At 35.3% G+C, this 21,138-nt stretch overlaps 2 protein-coding genes across 2 annotated transcripts; both read right to left on the bottom strand.

Moving 5' to 3' along the window:
• Positions 1-431: 431 nt before the first annotated feature.
• Positions 432-1,328, bottom strand: LOC113295353. Its single transcript, XM_026543692.1, has 2 exons — positions 695-1,328; positions 432-613 (listed from the first exon to the last, which is right to left on the bottom strand). Exons 1-2 carry the CDS (start codon positions 1,326-1,328, stop codon positions 432-434), a joined length of 816 nt encoding a protein of 271 aa, XP_026399477.1.
• A 3,127-nt stretch (positions 1,329-4,455) lies between these two features.
• LOC113295352 lies at positions 4,456-5,661 on the bottom strand. The gene is made up of 3 exons (XM_026543691.1): positions 5,374-5,661; positions 4,998-5,243; positions 4,456-4,908 (listed from the first exon to the last, which is right to left on the bottom strand). Exons 1-3 carry the CDS (start codon positions 5,659-5,661, stop codon positions 4,456-4,458), a joined length of 987 nt encoding a protein of 328 aa, XP_026399476.1.
• Between the last annotated feature and the right edge of the window lie 15,477 nt (positions 5,662-21,138).

The raw sequence follows: 21,138 nt of genomic DNA, 5'->3' as shown, positions 1-21,138 counted from the left end.
TCTGTAATTTCTTCCAGTACTGTTTTATGTTTTTGAATTCCTTTCCATATTCCTTTCCCTTCAGGTATGTTATTGTCTTTGACCCACAAATCTTTTGGTTATGCTTGCATTTTCTGTTTATGATTCTTCTCCACAATTGTTTCTTTTCTCTAATGAAATCTCCAAGACCATTTTGATAGTAAGGCTTTGTTGGTAAGCTTTAGCTTTTTGATTCCAAGTCCGCCTTTCTTTTTAGTTGTACAAACTCTCTTTCAAGCAACCCAATTGATCTTTATATAATTATTAGTTGAACCCCACAGAAAATTCCTCATTATTCGGTTAAGATTCTTCTCCAAAATCACAAGGAAGATTGACATACAATATATGAGAAAACTTGATAGTGAAGTCTTGATTAAAAGAACTCTACCAGCTTTAGTGAAGAATCTCCTTTTCTATGGAGCAAGCTTTTTCGGGAACTTCTCTATCAGCATATCTTGCATTTGCTCCAACAGCCAAACCCAAATATTTAATGGCAGTTTCTCAATTTTACATTTCAGGATTCTTAAAATATCTCCTATTTTGTGGTCAGCTCCTATGCTTATGACAGAGCTTTTGTTAAAGTTTACCCTCAGCCCTGTAATAGCCTAAAAAAATTGAAGTATTAAAACCAGATTTTTAGCTTCTTCCTCATTTCCATAAAGAAAAACTAGAGTACCATCAGCATATTGAAGATGAGAGACTTGAATTGAGCTAACTGAAAACCCTGAGATCATATTCAATTGAACTGCATTCTTCATTAGCTTTGAGAAAATTTCAGCAACTAGGATGAATAATAAATGAGAGAGAGGATATCCGTGTCTTAATCCTTTTTGAGGCTTAAACTTTGAAGTAGAGACTCCATTTATCAGCAAAGAGTGTTGTGCATATGTTATACACCACTCAATCCAGCTAACCCATTTAGCTCCAAATCCAGAATTTTGAAGCACATTCTTAACTATGTGCCATCTAACATTATCAAAAGCTTTTTTAATGTCAAGCTTACACAAAATTCCAGGTGTTGTGCTTTTAAATCTTCTATCAACCAACTCCCATGCAATTAGGATAATATCCAAAATTTGCTTATCTGATATGAATGCTCCTCGATTCTCATAAATCATTTTAGGTAATACATACTTGAATCTCCGAGTTAAAACTTTTAAAATTACTTTGTAGATGTTATTGACCAAACTAATTGATCTAAAGTCTTGAGGAGTTCCTACCTGATCTTTCTTTGGAATTAAGCTGATGAAAGAACAGTTTGTACTCCAATCTATCTTCTTGTGCTCTTCAAATTCTCTGATCACATCCATGAAATCTTTTTGAATGAACTCTCATTTTTTTTTAATAGAATTTCATGTTAAAGCCATCTGGCCCTGGAGACTTGTTATTTTTGAAGTTTTTGATCACCTCCCATACCTCTGCCGAGTCTGTTTCTTCTCTTCAGTTTTACCAAAAGTGGCTCTACTTCATTTTTTTAAGAAGAACTTCAGGTTTTGCAGCTTCTTGGACATTATGTAACTTGGTGTTCCATGATAAACCATTGTGTCCCACCATAACTTCAGATTAGGGAGGAATTCTGGATGGGAGAACCAGTAACTTTCCACATTAAAAGGAGCTATCTGTCTATTTATATTACCAGTAGTGAGTAGAAGAGCTGAGTAGTCTGACAAAGTTGTGGATAGCACAGTTTGTGTCAGAAGAGGAAATTATGTTCAAATTATGGTGTCACAATGATTCTATACAATCTATAGAGACGAATATCAGGTTGCATATTGCTCCATGTGAATAAACCTCTATTTAATGGGAGATCAACCAGTTCATGTTCCTCCATATATTCATTGAATAATCTCTTATTTCTCTTAGAGCCTCCAGGTTTGTTTCTTTCATTTCTTCTTCTTATTGCAGTAAAATCTACAGCCATAGACCAATGTTCTGATACCCATCCTGTCAAGTCTTCAACTTCTTCCCAAAACTTCCATATTTCCCAATTAGTACAAGGAGAATATACATTTGTTAAGCACCGTTCATAATCCTCCACCTTGATTTTGAATCTTTGTGAAAGAGTATAGGAACTAACAAATCTTCAACACACTCTAACACAGTATCACCCGAAATTGTTACTGAGCTACCAGGAAGACCTTACGAAGGATTGTATCTCTACTGATGGTTTTCATTCCCCAAAATTTGTTTAATCCACCAATTTGTCATCTTCATCATGTGTGTTTCTTGAATTAACACCACTATTGGATTAACTTTTCAGGTCAGATCTTTTAATGAATCCATTTTATCCACTGCAGTTAGTCCTCTCATATTTCACACTAAGATTTTAATATCCATTGAGACCATCTGAGGCCAAGTTAACTGCAACATCTCCTTCTTTATCAGTCACAGAGTTTTCAATTGTATCCTCAATGGCAACAATGTTTTCTTTTTATACATTCCTATTTTTACTCAATTCATCATCAACAATTGCATGTTTGGCTACAATGTCTGTGAATAAATCTCTTACCTTTTCAGTTTTCCCACCAAAATTTTCTCCAACATTTTATCACTGCTTCCATGATTAAATCCATCGTATTGTGAATCGTATTTATTTTACAATCCATTTATTTAGATTAGGTGTGAGATATTTTTCCACCTCCTTATCTTCCAACATTGTATCCACCACTCGATCTTCTTGTTGTTGCTCTTCAGAGTGATTGGGATTACACATCAATGAAGGATAATGAGATTTACTTTCTTGAATTAGAATTCTCCTAGAAATGTGGTGATGGTTAATGAAAGCCTGAACTGGCGTTTGATTTTGATTTTTTGTTTCAAGAAGACCATTGGGTATTTGACCGTTTAGTTCTTGACCTTTGAATAATGGGCTTTGATACTCTGAGACCATTTCTGTTTCATTCTAAGACCACCTTCCTGCACATATTTCATTACTTTTCTTTTAATACTATGAGAATTTGGTTTGATTTCTTCAAAGTATCTCATATCTTTATGGAACCATATTATTTTGAGAATAACACAAGAGGCAGTAATCCAGAATTCTTGTACAAGAGGACTTTTGTTTTTATCACATATCCAAACTTCTTCAAAAGATCCAGGAGCCTTGAAATTGAACACAACAGATATCCAATCCCATATCTGTACACTGACAAAACATTTCCAAAGTAGATGGTTCATACTATCTTTTTCTTTCTCACACACACAACATCTAGATGCTAGCTCATATCCTTTACTTACCATAATAACATCATCAATGTATACTCCTTGCACCAACTTACAAATGTTACATTCAATACTTGGATGTAAAAAGTTATTTCATACATACATTGACCAGTGCTTCTTAGGTTCTTTATGTCTGAGCTTATTTGTTGCAGCTGGCATAGTAAGCGTGCCTTTAATATCTCCATTCCAGATTACTTCATATTCATTATACTTCAGGAAGTTTTTGATTCGTTAATAGTAATTGAATTTCACTTGGTGTAGACCATGTTCCCTCATTTAAAATGTCAGCTAGCTTCATCATTTTGTTATTTAGGAAGAACTGAGAAGATCCCATCTTATCCACTAGAGGAGTATCCCCTAACCAAACATCATGCCAAACTGATATGTCTTCATCATTTCCAATGTTTCATCTGATATCTTCTTTCAGAACTTCCCATGCCCATTTAAGACCTGGCCACACAGTAGATAATTTCCATGCAGTATTCTATTGGCCATTTTTATCCATATACTTTTCCTTGAAGAAAGCTGTCCAATCTTCATTTGAGTGCATGATTTTTCATATCATCTTCATCAACAATGTTCTGTTTATTGCTGCAAGTCTTGGAATAGCTAGACCACCTTCATTAAATGGAGTACAAACTCTTTCCCAAGCCACAGTTTTGAACTCCCTAACATCACCATCACCAGACCATAAAAAGTTTCTGATAATTTTCTCACAAGTTTTGATTACAGATGAACGCCATTTGTATGCTTCCATATTGTAAATGGGGTTACTGTAAAGAACTGACTTTATAAGCACTAATCTTTCTTGAAAAGACAACACTCCCCCTTTCCAAGCTGCTAGCTTACCTTATAACATTTCAACCATTGGCCAAACTGTTGAAGTTTTAACTTTTCCAGCTGATAATATGACACCTAGATATTTGTCAGGAAAATCACTTCTCTCCATTTGAATTATATCTTAAATCAAAGATTTCCTTGAATCAGTTGTACCATCAATGAATAGTTTACTCTTACTTTTGTTAACGATCTGTCCAGAGCATTTTTGATATTCATATAACATCTGCAAAAGATTTTGTAGATTTTTTTCCCTGCATTGCAAAACATGAAAACATCATCTGCAAAAAACAGATGAGTTGGCCATATTCCTTTCCTCATGACCATCGGAGATATCTTGCCTTCATTCACGAACTGGGTAAGTTTCTTACTTAGTACTTATTCCATTAGCACAAACAAAATTGGAGAAAGGGGCTCTCCTTGACTTAGACCCCTACTCACAGGAAAAAATCCACATGGACCTCCATTTATTAGCAATGATATTCTTGCTGATTTAAAGATTTTGTGCAACCAATCACACCAATTTGCTGAAAAACTAAATTTCTGAAGTAGTTGAAAAATAAATTCCCAAATGACAGAGTCATATGCTTGTGAATTATCAAGTTTAAGTCCAACATTACCTCCTCTTCTTTTCTTCTTCATCTCATTGACCATTTCAGATGCAAGTAAAACCTTCTCCTGAATGCATCTGCCTTTTATGGAAACTTCTTGCTGAGGGGCCACCAGCTTTTCCATCAGAGTGCTCATCCTTACAGTCAGTATCTTTGTGATAATTTTAAAGCTCACATTACTCAGGCCAATTGTCCTAAATTGATTCTGATTTTTTGCTTCCTGCACTTTGGAAGAAGAACAAGGAATCTTGAATTGAGGCCTTTGGGAATGAACTTTTTTTGCCAGCAGTATTGGATTGCTTTAGCTACATCATCCACTATGATCTGCCAATAGGCTCTATAAAAGCATCCTGAGAATCCATCTGGAACTGGAGAGCTATCTGGATCCATGCTGAAAATAATGCTTTTGATCTCTTCTGTGTTAGGAATGGAATCCAACATACTTTGGTCTTCTTTGGTAATATATTTTGGAATAACCTCTAGTAATGAATCTGCTACTTGAACTTCTTTAAATTTGAATTTATTCTCAAAATGACTTACTAGAAGATCTGCTATCTTTTTTTAAAAATGAAATAACATTCCCAGCATCATCTCAAAATTCACTTATACAATTTTGTGCTTGCCTTATCTTGATAGAGGTATGAAAAAAGTTTGTGTTGGAAGCTCCTTCCTTTATCCATTTCACTCTTTCTTTTTGTTTCATCATTGCATTTAGTTGGACCTCCTTAGTGTTAAACACATTTTGTGCTTCCACCAACTCATTCAAATTCTCTTCATTAAAAGGATTGTTATAATATTTTTCCATTGCTTTTTGAACTCTGACCTCAGCTTCTTTAATCTGGAAATTCACATTCCCAAAAACCTTCCAACTCCATTCTTTAAGAATATTTTTTAACCTCTTCAACTTTGTTTCAAACACAAAGGCAGGATCTCCAATAATAGGTTCTGACCAACTTTTTTGAATTGTCTCCATGAAGTTAGGATGAGATATCTACATTTTCTGAAATTTGTGGAGGGCAGTTCTTTGGCTTTAGAATATTTGCACAACATCCCAATATAGGTGCATGGTCTGAAGCAATTCTTAAACCCACCTTGAAACCAAAATCTTCATAATTATGTAACCATAATTGATTGAATATTGCTCTGTCCAAGCTGCAAAGTATTCTTTTACTGCCATGCTGACAATTTGACCATGAATTTGGCCCTGATTTTGGAGCTTGAAGTAATCCAAAAACATCAATATAGTTGATGAAATCTAAAATTGATCTTTTATTATGAGCTTTTCCACCAATTTTTTCTTCTACACAAGTAATAGCATTGAAGTCTCCAAGAATTAACCATGGCTTCTTCAAATCACTAATCATTTCCATTTCATACCATAAAAATATTATTTGAACCACCCTTACATGAGCATGAACTCCTGATATTAAATAATCTCCCACACTCACAGTGATCATTTTCCTTGACATAGACACAACTGTTGGTGTTGGTAATGTCTTATTCCAAAATAACCAAATGTTCCCTTTTTTTTTTGAAACTGAATTATGAATCACCATGCTTTGCATACTAGGTAGATTCAACTCATTACAAAAATAAGAAGTGCAAAAAAAAATTGGTTCTACAACCCAAACTAGTAAAGGATTAAATTGATTTACTAAAGACCAAAGTTTTTCTTGAGCCCTAGGTCTTTTAAGGCCCCTTAAGTTCCAAAATAGGACTTTCATTGTTTAGGATGGAGGCCTATTGTGTATCCTTTTCCTTGATTTCTTCTAAAATTTTGTTTCATTGGTACTTGTTGAGAAATTAACTTTGGTTCTGCATTCTTCGTTTGAGTTTCAGTTTGTGCTGGTGCACCTGGTTTTTGAATAACTTTGGACCAAGAGGTAGTAGGAACTCTTTCCTCAGATACTGATCCATTTTTTCCATTAACATACTTAACCACACTTGTACCCAGAGAATTGTCTTCCACTATTTTTAAAACTTTAGCTGGACCTATCATGTCCATGACAATATTGTTCTCCTCATCGATTATATTTTGTAGAGATACAAATTTCCCTGAATTACTTGGAATGTTACTGGTTGTGCTCTTAACTGGTTCTTCAATAATGTTCATTTGAGTCACTGGTGTTTCACATATATCAAATTTGTTGTAGGCACACTACCTGCTTTCTGGTTCTTTGCAGAATCTTGATTTGAATTTCTTTGCTCTGCACTCTGGCTGAGTATGACCAATAATTTGACAATTTGGACAAAATTTAGGAAGCTTTGTAAGTAGAACACTCTGCATAAAACTGTAAGGATCCATAAAGCACGTCAACGCCATTACACCAGTCAAGAAACGATTTAGCCGATAATGACGTAATTAATTAAATATGATCAATAAATTTAATAAAAATTAATCAAATATTAATTTGTACATGAAATTAGTACCATTAGATATATCTCGAAAAGTTATGCGAAATGGACTACTAGAACGTGTCGATCGGATACCGGAGGAGGAAGATATCACACTCGGAAGTTTGGATGTCGATGTTTGACAAAAGTCAACCGGGGTTGACTTTCCTGTGACCTTCATCGTTGACCGGACTTTGTAGAGGGAGATGCCACATTTACTTAGAGCCAAAAATACTTAATTTGGGTAATAAACGAATGAATTAGAGATCCCCGAAGTTAGGTACTCGTGTTGTTTGCAAGTGTGCTAGAGGTTGAAGATGAAGTGAGTTATAGTGAGTCAACTAACTGAATCGGTGAGTCAACACAGTTAGTCAGTTGAGTTATATAGCTGACTCAGTCAAGTCAGCCGAGTCAGACCAATATGGGTCGTGGACCGGGTTTTGGTTCGGATCGTGGTTTGACCCGATGGGTCGGTAAATGGGTTAGTGGGCCGGATTAACGGGCCGGGATGAATCAGGCCCAATGGGCTTTGGGCTTAGGAATAGGAACCTTATTTTGAGTTTTTGGACCACTTAAGTTCCGAATTAGCTTTCGGTTTCTTATGGAAAGTTGTAGAGTTTTTCGAGATCTTTCCGATGGCACCAATTCAACCCCATTTGGACAAGTAGATATTAATTTATGACAAAATTACATATTACTAGGTTATAGAACCATTGATAGAATTAGAAGCATTAGTTATTTGACTTAGTCTATAACTAAAGAATTATATGAAATTATGTTGTGAACCTTGTATGAGCCTTTTGGCTAAACTTTTGGAGTAATTATGTATTTACAGTTAGTCTTTATTAACAACGATCAAATGGATGGATGAACAAATGGATTGTTGAACGCAAAGTAGGCGAGACTTGTCATCAAACCAGGTGGGAACTCTGTAACCTTCTTGTAATCATTAAGTTTACTTTATCTGCGAGCATGATGAGAACCTTACTATCTGTATGTATGACTGTGTGTATTTTGATGTATTATTCATGTAACTTTGAGTATGATGTATATGTTGCATATGTATGTATGATATGTTTGCTTCGACGTATTGTTTGTGATATTCATTGTGTGATTTCCCAGCGAGGAGTGTCTGTGTTTTCTCCATGTCTCTTAGCTAAGTCAAGTAAGGCGGTAATTCATCCGTCGACAATATTATCTAGTAGGGAGGTAATTCATCCGTTTAAATATTATTTATATCTATTTTATTTAGTAGGACGGTAATTCATCTGTTTTACTAGTCTTTAGTACGGCGGTAATTCATCCGTTTTAATAGTATTGCTTATTAATATAGTAGGGCGGTAACTCATCCGTTTGAATATTACCTAGTAGGGAGGTAATTCATCCGTTATGATATTATATATACTATTTTATTTGAGGGAAATCACTTGTGTGCATATTATACTTGTTTGTCTAGCTTTCTGATCTTGATAGTAATATTCTGAATCATGGTTTGTATGGGCACTCTGTGTGGACGAGGTTATTAGGGTTGCTCTCGCGTCGTCTTCTCCAATGAGTTTGTAGAGGTTAGAGTGACACTTGCTTCATGATGCATAAATAGATTAATGATTAGTTTCTTCTTGTTTCTTTCAATTTATATTCAATTAGAACTGTGAAGCATGTTAGTGATTTACTTGAGAGTTATATGTTTCCATTGGGCACCCCTTTGGGATGATGTGCTCACTTATTCCCATCTTCAGTTTTCAGTAGTCAGAAGAAATGGAGCATTTGAAGATATTCGTTTGTAGCTTAGAGCTTTATCGAATCTAGTGTTGTTGTGTACCTTTGACTACATGTAGTCTTTCTTATTCTGTAAAACAACACATTATTATACTCTTATCACTCGAGAGATCTTCATTTGAACAATATCAGAGTGTATACATTTGTCTTAGGATTAGCTTATGTAATTATGGTTCTTGAAATCGATAATCTATATTTGATGTTTCAATTAGGTCGTAATCCTACTAGCTAAGCAGGTTTAGTATTTGGGGCGTCACAAAAACCTTCATATTTGGTCTTAATCCAAAGTTTATTAGGAATCTTCTTTGCTAAATCAATTTCCACCAAAACTCTTGCATATAGACCATTCTCATAGTTCTGAGTGACTTCATCAACTTTCATTGGTGTTCCAATTGCACTGCTAATGGTGAAAATAGTTTTTCATCCCAGTATTCCAGACTAAAACAAGGATAATGAACCCATACCATAGCTAAGAATGTTCTTTGACTCTATGGTCTAAAATTAGGCATCCAATTGTGAACCCTTAAAACTTGATCAAGGACTTCCCATTTGCCAGCTTTGATTGTATTTTTATCTTCCATATTCTCCAATTTTGATTGTGAAAAACCCCTTTCCCACAGGAATCATTTTACATTGACCAGTTAATTTCCATTGATTTTTCAAACTTGTAAGAACATCATCAAATTTGATTCTCAAAAACTCAAGTATACAAATTAGCGAAAACTTCCATACATCATATCTATCTTCGGAGAAATTATTGATCAGATCGATCGATGGACTTTCTTCAACCGGAGTTACCAGATCTACTTCTGGAAATTCCATCTTAAGAAAACCTTATTTTATTGATGATAAATTGTTTAAAAGAGATTGTTGAATAAACGGGAGTCTAACAACACCACCCAATAATTCGATTAGCAATCTGTATGAACTAACTCCGAAATACTTTGCTAGAGAATCAACTAAACAGTCAGACTCAATCTAGATTAAAGTATCTCAAGGAGTTAATATCTCTCACTTGTTTTGATTTACTCAAGCTAAAACAATAACGAGTCTTTAATCAAGCACAAGGAATAACTTGGACGGTACCAAAGACCAATGTCAAAAGATCAATCAATATCAATCAACAACCAAAGGTTGGATTTCCAATTGATGATATTAACGCACAACCTGTATTATTTCAATTATATAAAATATAATGCGGAAAAGACATAACATAGACACTAGAAGTTTTGTTAATGAGGAAACCGCAAATGCAGAAAAACCCGGGGACCTAGTCCAGATTGAATACACACTGTATTAAGCCGCTACAAACACTAGCCCACTACAAACTAACTTCGGACTGGACAATAGTTGAACCCCAATCAGTCTCCCACCGATCCAAGGTACAGTTGCACTCATACGCCTCTGATCCCAGCAGGATACTGCGCACTTGATTCCCTTAGCTGATCTCACCCACAACCAAGAGTTGCTACGATCCAAAATCGCAGGCTTTGATAATAAACAAATCTATCTCACACAGAAAAGTCTATCAAAGGATAAATCTGTCTCCCACAGATAAACCCTAAAAGTTTTATTCCGTCTTTTGATAATAATCAAGGTGAACAGGAACCAATTGATAATCCGGTCTTATATTCCCGAAGAACAGTCTAGATTAATCAATCACCTCATAACAAACTTAATCGACTATCGAAATAAGATGTTGCGGAATCACAAACGATGAGACGAAGGCGTTTGTGATTACTTTTATATCTTGCCTATCGGAGAACTCTCACGATCTCAATACAATCAATATGATTGTATTCGTACGATAGAAGATGCAAGATCAGATTACACAACTACGATAAAAGTAGTATCGGTCTGGCTTCACAATCCCAATGAAGTCTTTAAGTCGTTAACCTGGTTTTAGAAGAAGAAAACCATAGGTTAAAGGAGAATCGACTCTAGAGAGCGCACTAGTATCACACAGACGTGTGAGGATTAGTTTTGCCCAATGCTAGATGTCTCCTTTATATAGTCTTCAAATCAGGGTTTTGCCTTAGTTACAAAGCAATCCATATTGACTATTAGATGAAAACCTGATTTAGATTCAAGCTAATATTTTTCAACCGTTAGATCGAAAACTTAGCTTGTCACACACACTTGAGGTATACGTTTACTGGGTTCGTGAAAACCATGCCCAAACGTGTACGTGTATTTTGGTTCAACATAGTAATCCAAAAAGGTTAACCATATGATATTTTCATATTAACCTTGTTCTTCTTCACCATAACTAGTTCAATTGACTTCAAATGAACTAGTTAGAGAGTTATTCAATTGCTATGAGATCTTATGTAACTACACCAGACACAATTGAAACAAATATGATTCGATTAGATTGAATCGGCTCATGAACTTTATCCACGGTTTGCATAAAGAATTCCTTAGTAATTTAAGTTTCATCGTTCAAAGCACATCTTTAGATCATAACCACTTAAGTTCACAAACAAGTTTGCGGACTTAATATAACCGGTAGAGTTTTCCAAACTCAGCAGAAATTCTCGGGTCGAGAACTTCAGCCAGTTCGAGGACTTAGCACACAAATGAGTTTTTGGAAATCCCAGCAGAAATTCTCGGTACAAGAACTTCCGTCAGTTCGCGGACTGAGTTCGCAAACTAAGTTCGCGGACTTGGCAAAGCCAATTCCTCCAGTTTATCTCAATCAACAAAGTTCGAGAACTTCGGATTAAGGAATAGGACTTATGCACATATGTGTTACCACACAATGCTTATATCCATCATTGGTTATATAGACATAAACTCTCATTCCAACCATTGAAACATTCTTAGAGGACGTTATGTAGTTTGTTACACTATTTCTCGTCAAAGCGAATTTCAAAGTGATTGAAACATTATGACTTTCGTCACTAGGTGAAGATAAACCCGATCAAAGCGAAATGCTTTACCAACACACGATTTCGAGAAAAAGATAATTAGAGCATACTCAGCTCGAAATGTCAAATGTGTATGATCCAGTCTATATAGCATACGACTTTTGTCTCATAAGAAGCAGGAGATAGAATAGATATACTTTTGAGTGATAGATAAGTTCAAGTCTCCACATACCTTTTTATTGATGAAGTTCCACGGTTCCTTGAGTAGATCTTCGTCGTTGTATGATGAATCGCCATGAAGTCCTTGAGCTCAACTACACTTTTCTATCCTAGTCCGAGACTTAGCTATAATAGACTAGAAATCAAGACTCATAGTTTTGATCATTAACATTGACAAACATGCTTGATATAACAACATATGCGAGGTCGACCGATCTATTCTCTAACAATCTCCCCCTTTGTCAATTTTAGTGACAAAACTATTAATACATATGGAATAAAAAAGATAAACTTTAGTGGCTCCTATTCCATAGTCTAATCTTCGTCCTTCCAAGTACTCCAATGATCCCAAAGATTGTAAGTTTAGCACCACCGCTGTTGAAGATCCGTATCTATAACAATGAGAGAAATCGAGATCTCGATTATTATTATACAGTGACATAATATTATTATGTAACATCAAAGTCTAATTGCATCACAACTTTAACAAAAATACTATGGTGATATGTATCGCTCCCCCTTAGTCAATACTTCATATCGATTATGGAAACCACTCCCCCTTACACAATGATCCGAAAACCATATGTATTTGTAGTGTGAACTACATTATTTCTCCCCTTTTTTGTCAATAAAATTGGCAAAGGTAAAAGAACGGGATCATAATAAAATTTCCACAAGAGACATTTCATAGACTAAAAGAAAAAAAAAATACATACCAACTTAATTTAGATGCAATCGTAAAGCCGAAGCTAAATGCATTCATCAAGGAGTTTTAAGATACAAGATAACCTCTATTAAATTCCACAGCTGCACACCCCGCAAGACATTACCATTAAGCACAAGTTCAAAAGAACTCTCCCCCATTTGATGTCATTTCCGAAAGAACAACAAGAGCAACCTTAATTTCGAAAGAAAAGAAGGATTTTTTAATTGGACACCAAAAACCAAAGGAATGATTTTCTATATCCAATACTCAACCAAATTAATCACAAGTAAACCCATGATTAATTTAATTGGAATACGCAACTAAATCAAACCACAAAAGTGATCGATTTAATTGATTGTGCTCAACATAAGTAAACTTACGGAGCAACGACTAAGCCAATCACATGGATATGACTAACTTAATCGTTCAAATACTCAACATAAGGAAAACCTTAAGGGATATATGACTACATTAACCAAAGAACATGATTAGTATAGCCGTTCATATACTCAACACAATAACTTGTGAAATATATGAAAACTCAACTAGATTAATAACAAGAGAACCTATAATTAATCTAATTGGAATACACAATCAAACTAATCACGGAAGTAATCAATTTAATTGTCACAAGATTTTTCTCGACAAAAGAATACTTTCGGAGCAAATAACTAAATAACCAATCAAGATGATTAATTTAGTTCAAGAGTGCTCAACACATAGCATCTCATGGAACAACCAAAAAATCCAAAACTAATCGACTTAGTTGTATCGTGCTCAACATGAGATACACAATGGAGCCTTCACGGTAATACATAACAAAATGGATCAATGAAGATCAATACCATGCATAACATACAAGGATCTATTCTATTTTCCATCATTATATGCATAACAACATAATAGACTTTATCCTTGTCTACAAAATATTTTAACCTATTTTCCATCAAAAAATTGACAATATAGGATTAACTTTTGTGATTGTCAAAAGTCTATTCATCCTTAAATCAATACATGAATACCGATCATGAACGACTTTACTTTTGACAAAATATGGGACAACAAAGTTCACGGACGTAAACACCAATATCCCATAACAAATTGCAATATATCAACTCATAAAGATTAATACTGCAAAAATCATCTTCCAAACAAATTTAGAATTTAAACCAATAAATCTAAAAACATGAAGATGAAAACGTTGGACATAGCTATATGTAAACACAATAATGGCTATTCCAAACTCTAGTAATCCTTCTAAAAAAAACAAGAATAAATTCTCATCAGAAGTTTCCTAGGAATCAAAACAAACTCGTAATGCACATATTAGATGATTTGTCCTTAGAGGGTAGAATCAATCTTTTTCGCCCGGATTTACACCAAGAATAGCTACCAAAAGCGTATAAAAATATTTTCTTAACAAAGAAGAACATACAAAGTCATTAAGGACCATGCACCATAGTTCACATAAAAAATGATTGTGAACATTCAAGAATCCCATAGTGATGCGTACTACTGCAAATTCTTGAACTTCCTTCTTTGTGATTCACCAAAAACATTATTGTAAAAGCTACAATTAGCTTAGAAGAGTAGTACTCCAAGAATACAAGTGCCCAAGTCCAAGAGAAGTGGAACAAATGCAACGAAACGGAGCAAAACACTCAAAAAAAGAGACTGGACAAATACCAATCTTAACTCATCCAAATTCAGAAATTCTCATCTCCGTTTTGAAGAGAAATCAAAGAGGAAGAGAATGCAAAAATAATGAGGTCATTCCGAGTTCGGACGAAGAAATTACGGCTAAAACAAGTTTACCGAATATCGACGTCAAGTATGCATACGGGTTTGCAAACGAATTTTCAAGTCCGCGAACTTAAACCCCTGGATTTTGATGTTATCCATACCTGGTAGGTGTATCATGAAGTCCAAACATCCCGAACTACTATTTTCAAACCTAAACGTTTAAGAACCTTAAACACAGATCAAGTTAGGTAGAAATGAATGATAATCAAGGTACATGGATCATTATAAGTACTCAAACAAGTAATAAAAACATAAAACTTGCTCAAGTTTATAGACATACCTTTTTCGAAAAGTCCAGTTAAATTCTACGGCCTTACCGAATATAGTCTGTGCGCCCCAGTTGTTGTGCTTCCATCACCGTATACATAGCAGGGCATTTCTTGGTGAGGATGCACTTTCAACACAAACAAGTTGTGTTGAGGTGAACAATGTCTTGCTCACCATGGCACCAAGAAAGAGTTTATTTCCAACAACTCTTAAATCTTGTAGTGTTGAGAAACACCCAAGGAACTGTTTTTACAAGTCTATCAAAGAAATTCAAGAGAACCCAAAGAGATTTGTGTTTCTGATTTCTTGTTTTCCAACTTATAAAAGACAGTTTCTGCAGATAGTTTTTAGTACTGCGAAGGGAAACTCTTTTGATAAAAAGAGACGTCCTAGATTCTTCATAAAAGAAGACAATACTACTATCTTTATAGGAAGTATCAGGAATTGAGCAACGAATCAATTCATGCTTTTAGGTGATACACTCAGATGATTGAGATTTAAACTCCTCTTGTAATTCGTTTAGTTTATCACAACTAATTGGGTTACGCAGAGGAAGAGCATTGCTCTCACTGATTAGTAAATCAATATCAACCTCAACATGAATATTATTCATCATAACTTGATTTAGCCTGTCAAGAGATTCTTGCTCTTTCTGGAGGTATAACTCAACATCAAGAGATAAACTCTCAAGCTTCTTTACAAGCCCTGAAAACACTTCAAGGGATTTTAAACCTGGTGGAGGTTTAGATAAAATTTCTTCTATAAATTTTATTAAATCAGTCATGGAAGAGAATTCTGAAATCTCTGGATCTGGTGGTGCATTTATTGAGATAACACTGTTGTCTAAAGAGTCAGATCGCTACAAACACAAACTTGTAAGGTCTTGAACGTGTTTGCCTGCTCTGATACCAACTGAAAAAACGGGGGTCTAACAACACCACCCAATAATTCGATTAGAAATCTGTATGAACTAACTCCGAAATACTTTGCTAGAGAATCAACTAAACAGTCAGACTCAATCTAGATTAAAGTATCTCAAGGAGTTAATATCTCTCACTTGTTTTGATTTACTCAAGCTAAAACAATAACGAGTCTTTAATCAAGCACAAGGAATAACTTGGACGGTACCAAAGACCAATGTCAAAGGATCAATCAATATCAATCAACAACCAAAGGTTGGATTTCCAATTGATGATATTAACACACAACCTGTATTATTTCAATTATATAAAATATAATGCAGAAAAGAAATAACACAGACACCAGAAGTTTTGTTAACGAGGAAACCGCAAATGCAGAAAAACCCAGGGACCTAGTCCAGATTGAATACACACTGTATTAAGCCGCTACAGACACTAGCCTACTACAAACTAATTTCGGACTGTACTATAGTTGAAACCCAATCAGTCTCCCACCGATCCAAGGTACAGTTGCACTCCTACGCCTCTTATCCCAGAAGGATACTGCGCACTTGATTCCCTTAGATGATATCACCCACAACTAAGAGTTGCTACGACCCAAAATCGCAGACTTTGATATTAAACAAATCTGTCTCACACAGAAAAGTATATCAAAGAATAAATCTGTCTCCCACAAATAAACCCTAACAGTTTTATTCCGTCTTTTGATAATAATCAAGGTGAACAGGAACCAATTGATAATCCGGTCTTATATTCCCGAAGAACATCCTAGATTAATCAATCACCTCACAACAAACTTAATCGACTAGCGAAAGAAGATGTTGCGAAATCACAAACGATGAGACGAAGGCGTTTGTGATTACTTTTATATCTTACTTATTGGAGAACTCTCACGATCTCAAGCCAACCAATATGATTATACTCGTACAATAGAAGATGCAAGATCAGATCACACAACTACGATAAAAGTAGTATCGGTCTGGCTTTACAATCCCAATGAAGTATTTAAGTCGTTAACCTGGTTTTAAAAGAAGAAAACCAAAGGTTAAAGGAGAATCGACTCTAGAGAGCGCACTAGTATTACACAGACGTGTGGGGATTAGTTTTTCCCAATGCTTGATGTCTCCTTTATATAGTCTTCAAATCAGGGTTTTGCCTTAGTTACAAATAAATCCATATTCACCGTTAGATGAAAACCTGATTTAGATTCAAGCTAATATTTCTCAATCGTTAGATCGAAAACTTAGCTTGTCACCCACACTTGAGGTATACGTTTATTGGGTTCCTGAAAACCATGCCCAAACGTGTACGTGTATGTTGGTTCAACATAGTAACCCAAAAAGGTTAACCATATGAGCTTTTCATATTAACCTTGTTATTCTTCACCATAACTAGTTCAATTGATTTCAAATGAACTAGTTAGAGAGTTGTTCAATTGCTATGAGATCTTATATAACTACACAAGACACAAATGAAACAAAGATGATTCGATTTGATTGAATCGTCTCATGAACTTTATCCACGGTTTGCATAAAGCATTCCTTAGTAATTTAAGTTTCATGTTCAGAGCACATCTTTAGATCATAACCACTTAAGTTCACTAACAAGTTCGCGGACTTAAGATAACCGGCAGAGTTTTCCAAACTCAGCAGAAATTCTCGGGTCGAGAACTTCCGCCAGTTCGCGGACTGAGTTCTCGGACTTAACACACAAACGAGTTTTTGGAAATCCGAGTAGAAATTCTCGGGTACAAGAACTTCCGTCAGTTCGCGGACTTGGCAAAGCCAATTCCTCCGGTTTCTCTCAATCAACAAAGTTCAAAAACTTCGGATTAAGGAATATGACTTATGCACATATGTGTTACCACACAATGCTTATATCCATCATTGGTTATATAGACCTAAAATCTTATTCCAACCATTGAAACATTCTTAGAGGACGTTATATAGTTGTTACACAATTTCTCGTCAAAGCGATTGAAACATTATGACTTTCGTCACTAGGTGAAAATAAACCCGATCAAAGCGAAATGCTTTACCAACACATGATTTCGAGAAAAAGATAACTAGAGTATACTCAGCTCTAAATGTTAAATGTGTATGATCCAGTCTATATAGCATACAACTTTTGTCTCATGAGAAGTAGGAGATAGAATAAATTGACTTTTGAGTGATAGATAAGTTCAAGTCTCCACAACCTTTTTGTTGATGAAGTTCCACGGTTCCTTGAATAGATATTCGTCGTTGTATGATGAATCGCCATGAAGTCCTTGAGCTCAACTACAATTTTCTATCCTAGTCCGAGACTTAGCTATAATAGACTAGAAATAAGACTCATAGTTTTGATCACTAACATTGACAAACATGCTTGATATAGCAACGCATGCGAGGTCGACCGAGATATGCTCTAACAATTGTAATAGTAGATGAACTTCATTTAATAAACACCAATCATCAATTATTGTTTAAGAAATCACATAAATTAATGATTAGCTACCCTGAAAACGATGATTGAAAACGGAAAAAATTCTCCGAGTTGATCGCCGATTTGCAGTTCACTGAGTCGACCGATCCCGTACTAGGGTATGTCTTTAACATTTAATAAAAAAATCGTGTCATAACAATACGACTCAATAATAATTTATTTTATTGTGTACTGACTTTTACTCATACCGTTTGTCTACAACGATTATATAGCGTGGCATTCTAGTGTTTTTTTGATTGTCATGTATTTTAACCGAATTTATTTTATCATTAAGACTGTTAGAATACTGCTCGGTCGAACTCGCATGCATTGATATCTCAAGCATATTTGTCAATATTAGTGATCAAAACTATAAGTCTTGATTTCTAGCCTATTTATAAATGTATCGGACTAGGAGATAAATTGTGTAGTTGAGCATTAGACTTCACGTCGTTCATCATTTGAAGACGAAGAACTACTAAGGGGAGGTTGTGGAACTTCATCAACAAAAGGTATGTGGAGACTGAAACTCATCTATCACTTGGAAAGTCTATTTCTACTCTATCTCCTATATTGAGACATAAGTCGTATTACGATATAGTTTTCTATTATACACATTTGAGATTTCGTGTTGCATTTAACTAGCTTACATATTTCTCGAAATATGTGTTGGCAAGCTTTCGCTTCGACCAAGTTCATCTTATATTCTTGACGAAAGTTAAAAGATGATCATGTGAAAATTATCGAGTAACATCTTACATGGTTTGTGTGATACAATCATTTGGTGTAGACTTGAAATGTTTCATTATGATTATTTCAATAACTTGAAAATTGTTTTGATGCTAATAGTGTGTGAAAACGGCTATTTTCATCCTCTAAGGATGTTTCAATGATTGAAATAAGAGTTTAGAACACTTAACCATTATTGGATATGGCATGTTGTGTACTCTTGCACATATGTAATCCATGTCTGGGAACTATAGTATGCGTACCCGTACGCATACCTGTTAGTTTGTGAATTCCAGGAACCTAATTATGCGCACCCGTTCGTGTACTGGCGAGAGGTTCAGGTCCGTGAATTTCTGTTGGGATTGGAAGTACGCGTACCCGTTTGCGTACTGCCGGAAACCAATCTTGGTCCGGGTATTTCAAGTATGTGTACCTGTTTGCATACTTGAAGGTTAAAGTTCTAAAATCGGTTGTGTACATGAAATTAAACATTTATATAATAAGGAATGCAACGTGAAAAAGCGGGGGTCTAACAACCTCACCCAATATTTCGATTAGCAATCTGTATGGACTAACTCTAATATACTTTCTAGAAAATCAACTAGACAGTCAGACTCAATCTAGAGTAAAGTATATCAAAGAGTATAATATCTCGATCTCTCGATTTGATCTATACTCAAGCAAATAGAAATCTGCGAGTCTTTATCAAATACAAGACATATAACTTGGATGGTACCAAAGAACAATATCCAAGTGTCAATCAATTTGAATCAACAACCAAAGGTTGGATATTCTAACTGATTGATCTTAACGCACAACCTGTAATATTTCAATTATATAACAAAATATAATGCGGAATAGAAATAACACAGACACCGGAAATTTTGTTAACGAGGAAACCGCAAATGCAGAAAAATCCCGGGACCTAGTTCAGATTGAACACCACACTGTATTAAGCCGCTACAGACACAAGCCTACTACAAACTAACTTCGGTCTAGACTGTAGTTGAACCCCAATCAATCTCATACTGATTCAAGGTACGGTTGTGCTTCTTATGTCTCTGATCCCAGCAGGATGCTGCGCACTTGATTCCCTTAGCTGATCTCACCCACAACCAAGAGTTGCTACGACCCAAAGTCGAAGACTTCAATAAAAAAATTTGTATCACACATAAAAGTCTATGATAATAGATAAATCTGTCGCCCACAGATAAACCTAAGAGTTTTGTTCCGTCTTTTGAAAAAATCAAGGTGAACAAGTTCCAATAGATAACCCGGATTTATATTCCCGAATAACAACTTATAATTATCAACCACCTCACAATAATCTAAATCGTATGGTAGCGAAACTAGATATTGCGGAATCACAAACGATGAGACGAAGATGTTTGTGATTTCTTTTTATTTTGCCCTATCGGATATATAATCTCAAGTCAATTATTCAATTGAACTCATACAATAGAAAATGGAAAGATCAGATCGCACAACTACAAGAGAAGTAGTTTCATCTGGCTTCACAATCCCAATGAAGCCATTCAGTCGTTAACCTACAGGGTCTCGAGAAGAAACCTAAGGTTAAAGGAGAACCGACTCTAGCAAAACCAACTAATATCACACAGGAGGTGTGGGTCTTAGTTTTTCCAGTTGCTAGAGTTCCCCTTTATATAGTTTTCAAATCAGGATTTGCAATCTAAGTTACCTTGGGAACAAAGCATTCAATATTCACCGTTAGATGAAAAACCTGATTTAACCAAGCTAATATCTTTCAACCGTTAGATCGAAACTTAGATTCTATTTCATTTGGGTTTGAGTAACCGTACCTAAACCTATACACTTGGTTGGTTCACAAATAGTTAACCAATGGTTAGCCATATGAGTACTTTCATATTAACCGTATTCATCTTCTTCACAACTAGTTCAAATGACTTCAAAAGAACTAGTTAAAGAGTTGTTCAATTGTTTAGGTCTTTATGCATAGACACAACTGAAGCAATCGGTTTGATTCACTTGAATAAATTCATGAACAATATAGCCATGTTTTGCAAAGATTGTATTCGTTATTGATTTATTGTTTAGGTTCATGAACTTCCGATTTGAGAAATAACCAGCTTGGGTACGCGTACGGGTACGTGTACCTTAGCTCCCGAATTTGAGTTTACAAACTCAGCAGAAATTTTCGGTTCGAAAACTTCCGTCAGTACGCGTACAGGTATGGTACCTAAGGTGACTGGTTTAACAGTTTCCAAACTACAAACTCAGCAGAAACTTTTGGTTAGAAAACTTCCGCCAGTACGCGTTCC

The sequence above is a fragment of the Papaver somniferum genome, chromosome 7 (genome assembly GCF_003573695.1).
Source record: "Papaver somniferum cultivar HN1 chromosome 7, ASM357369v1, whole genome shotgun sequence".
Lineage (NCBI taxonomy): Eukaryota > Viridiplantae > Streptophyta > Magnoliopsida > Ranunculales > Papaveraceae > Papaver > Papaver somniferum.
The sequence above is the reverse complement of the archived record's forward strand: the minus strand, read 5'-3'. Positions and strand labels throughout refer to the sequence as shown.